A 3,260-nucleotide genomic window follows, 5' to 3' on the forward strand; every position below is an offset into this window, starting at 1 on the left:
CCACACCGCAATAATCACTCAGCAAAAATTAGTGCAACTTGGCTGGGATGTTTTGCCTCACCCACCGTATTCACCAGACCTTGCGCCATCCGACTATCACTTGTTCCGGTCCCTGCAAAACTCCCTCAACGGGAAATCGTTCGCTGATCAGACAGCTGTGAAAACGTACCTCGACCGGTTTTTCGCCTCTAAGCCCCAGACCTTCTATGAGAGCGGAATAATGAAATTGTTGGAAAGATGGCAAGAGGTCATCAACAAAAACGGAGAATATATTATTGATTAAAATTCATCCTTTGTATGAAAAAAACTTGTTTCATTTTAGCCTTCAAAAAGCGAACGAATATATGGATCCACCCAATACTTCCTATGATACATCTTTTAATAAATTTAAAAGTGGGCCTTATTTAGTGCCTAGGCCTTATTCTCGCGTCTCAAGTATCTTATTTAATACTGTATAAGTATAGCAGAAATAAAACGTTATTTTTAAAACTTTTTTGTTAACAACTTTTTAACGAAAAGCGACTACCAAACAAAATCTGTTGGAGGTTATTCAGAGTCATGACCTTGATAACATATGTCAAAGTCAAGATCATCAAAGCTGCTTCCGTCATAAACGTTCGTTTTAACAAAAAAAACTTGTAATATTTGTGCGTAGCAGTATTCTTGATTATTAAATGAGAAATAGAACTCAAATCATATCTGAAAGCAAATATTATCTAAATTTTTCACTTAAATTGATTACAAATGTAAGTATGTCAGAAATATCAAGCTAATAGCTATATTTATGTATTGAATTAGGTATATCGTGTCTTAAAATTGGTTTCAAGTTCTTCACAACTATAAATGTGGGCCTTAGATAAATATTAGAAAATACGATTTCTCTTGTCAAGATGTAGAGTGTAAAAGTCATTGGCATATGTACATGCATACACATCTATAGTTATGATACATAAATTAGGCTAGGCAATTGGTTTGTGTTTGATCGTGACAGAAATGAGCCGTAAGCATCTTGTTGTCAGACGAATAAGGCACATGCAACTAAATTCTGTGATTGACACTTTTTTTCTATGTGGTTATTGTTGCGATAACTTTTTATACTCCCGTTATAACTATTATTTAATACACAGAAAATGATAAACTCTATTGATTGTATGAAATAAAAATGACGTTAATTTTGTTTAAATGTCTTACAGTATCTATATGTATATTTAAGAAACTCACATAAATAAGATTAGGCTTTTTTATAATCTATTTATGCGTAAAGATAATCCCCTCTCTCGTGTAAGTAGTACGGTTTATATAGAAGCAATTTCCAGACAAGATATAAAATCTTTCATATTAGTGTATGCTAATCGTCAGCAACGACATTTTCGAAAAAGTATTAATACGCAAGAGTTGTGGAAGGTATAGAAGTATTTTACGTACGCGAAAATGAATCTTAAACTACGTTTATTATTTGTGTTTGTTATCGTCATTTTAATACACGAGATAACATCTAAGCAGCAATTATATCCATCATGTAAGCACCCTTCTTTTAAACATGACATTTTTTTATTATATTACTTATTGCAATATTTTAATTATAACTCGAATTTTATTAAAATATATATTCTGCGTAGCTAAGTACAAAAGAATTAAAGTTATTAAATTCAAATTCGTATGTCACAATGAAAACTTTGACAAAGAGATTTGTGCATAATTTAACACATTTATTCGTGCTTATTTTAGTATGCCTATTGCCTATGAAAATGGGTCCTTGTAGAGCAGATATACCGAGATACGCGTACAATTCAGCTTCCGGACAATGCGAACAATTCATATATGGTGGCTGTCATGCAAATGCAAACAATTTCAAAACTATGTCCGAGTGTGAAATGACATGTAAAACTATATAACGATGAATAAAAACGATAAGCAAGATTCAGTAAAGAAATTTATTTTACGTTTTATTTTAACCCTAGCTATACATACTCTTTTTTTTACCCTTACTTACTTTACCCTTACTTGGGGCCTCATCTATATTTGTTACTGTAACTTTCGTAAAAATGGACATATTTCAATTAATTTTTTCGATGGAGAATTGATTAAGGAATAAGATATGTAAAAGTCAATAGAATTAAGAAGCTTCGTACAGATTCAAAGGAAAAAGAAAGTTCAGAAAACACTAAAAAATCTCGATTTAGCAAATTGCACTGGAGTTTTTGGCACCTCATTGCGTATAGTTCAGGTTAATAGTACACTGTTGGAAAAAATGTGTGAATTTAACATAAACCACATGTCGCAAATGAACTTTTGGCTTAATTTAACACAAGATAAATATGTTAGAAGATTACACAAATATTATATAAGAGAATATTGGTACAGTTTGTAAACAAATTGTGGAAGCATTTTTCAGAAAATTTATATGTTAAATTAACACGTATTTCATTTCTTTGTTTTAGAATTCACGTTTTAAAACATATAATTTTTATGTTTATTTATTCACTTACTTATAAATTGTGTCATTTTGACATTAAAAAATGATGAATATTAATTTTACACAAAATCTTTAAATAACATAATCACATTATATCAAATTAATATTCAAATACATTAAAAAATTCAACACAAACTAACATAGAACATGAGTGGATCGTTTCCAACACAAATACACAATTTTTTTACTGTGTAATAAAAATTATAATTCTAGTGACGTAATGTAATTAAATGTATATGATAAGAATACAAAAAAGCCCTTATTTCTGCATTATTGTGTATTCTAATATGATCCCTAGTAGCACATGTCGATTTATATACGTTTCCTAAACATATTTAATATTCTACAACTGTCTTTAAAGTTTTTAATGTAGAATATTAGATACGTTTAGGAATCGTACATAAAACGTATATAAACGAATAAGTACTTGGTTAAAGTACATACTTTAACACAAATAAAAAGACTAATGCTTGTAATTTCTCATCTCTTCTTTTTTCTCTTTTTTTCTGTTTTTCCTATAATAGTATGTATTTTATAATTTCAAAAATTTTATAATTTGTATAGTATTAATCCTTAGTACACGTGATAACTTTTCAATCTTTTACTGTACACAATGAATCATTTGGGTTAATTTTCATCACTTTTATGAGAATATGTAAGAATTATATTAAGAGAGATTAAGACAGATTTTCATATACTTTAACATTCTTAGAAAATATTTGTAGACTTACATATATATTTATAAATTATATTTATAAATGTTACAACTAATTATTTGATGCTC

The 3,260-nt window shown here is 28.9% G+C and overlaps 1 protein-coding gene and 1 long non-coding RNA gene across 2 annotated transcripts in view; one reads left to right on the top strand and one right to left on the bottom strand.

The window, feature by feature from the left end:
• Positions 1-3,260, bottom strand: part of LOC108750952 — a 14,336-nt gene that overhangs the window by 8,165 nt on the left and 2,911 nt on the right. The window lies entirely within an intron of this gene.
• On the top strand, positions 1,343-1,926 carry LOC108750951 (PI-actitoxin-Afv2b-like). The gene is made up of 2 exons (XM_018490833.1): positions 1,343-1,519; positions 1,729-1,926. The coding sequence occupies exons 1-2, from the start codon at positions 1,432-1,434 to the stop codon at positions 1,893-1,895; spliced, it is 255 nt and encodes an 84-aa protein (XP_018346335.1). The 5' UTR covers positions 1,343-1,431; the 3' UTR covers positions 1,896-1,926.

Source organism: Trachymyrmex septentrionalis, unplaced genomic scaffold, assembly GCF_001594115.1.
Source record: "Trachymyrmex septentrionalis isolate Tsep2-gDNA-1 unplaced genomic scaffold, Tsep1.0 scaffold392, whole genome shotgun sequence".
NCBI lineage: Eukaryota > Metazoa > Arthropoda > Insecta > Hymenoptera > Formicidae > Trachymyrmex > Trachymyrmex septentrionalis.

Bases quoted from the DNA above. Each gene is read 5' to 3' on its own strand.
- LOC108750951 (XM_018490833.1), top strand. From the start codon at position 1,432: ATGAATCTTAAACTACGTTTATTATTTGTGTTTGTTATCGTCATTTTA. The intron at 1,520-1,728 runs GTAAGCACCCTT...TGCTTATTTTAG, and splicing joins GCAGCAATTATATCCATCAT to TATGCCTATTGCCTATGAAA.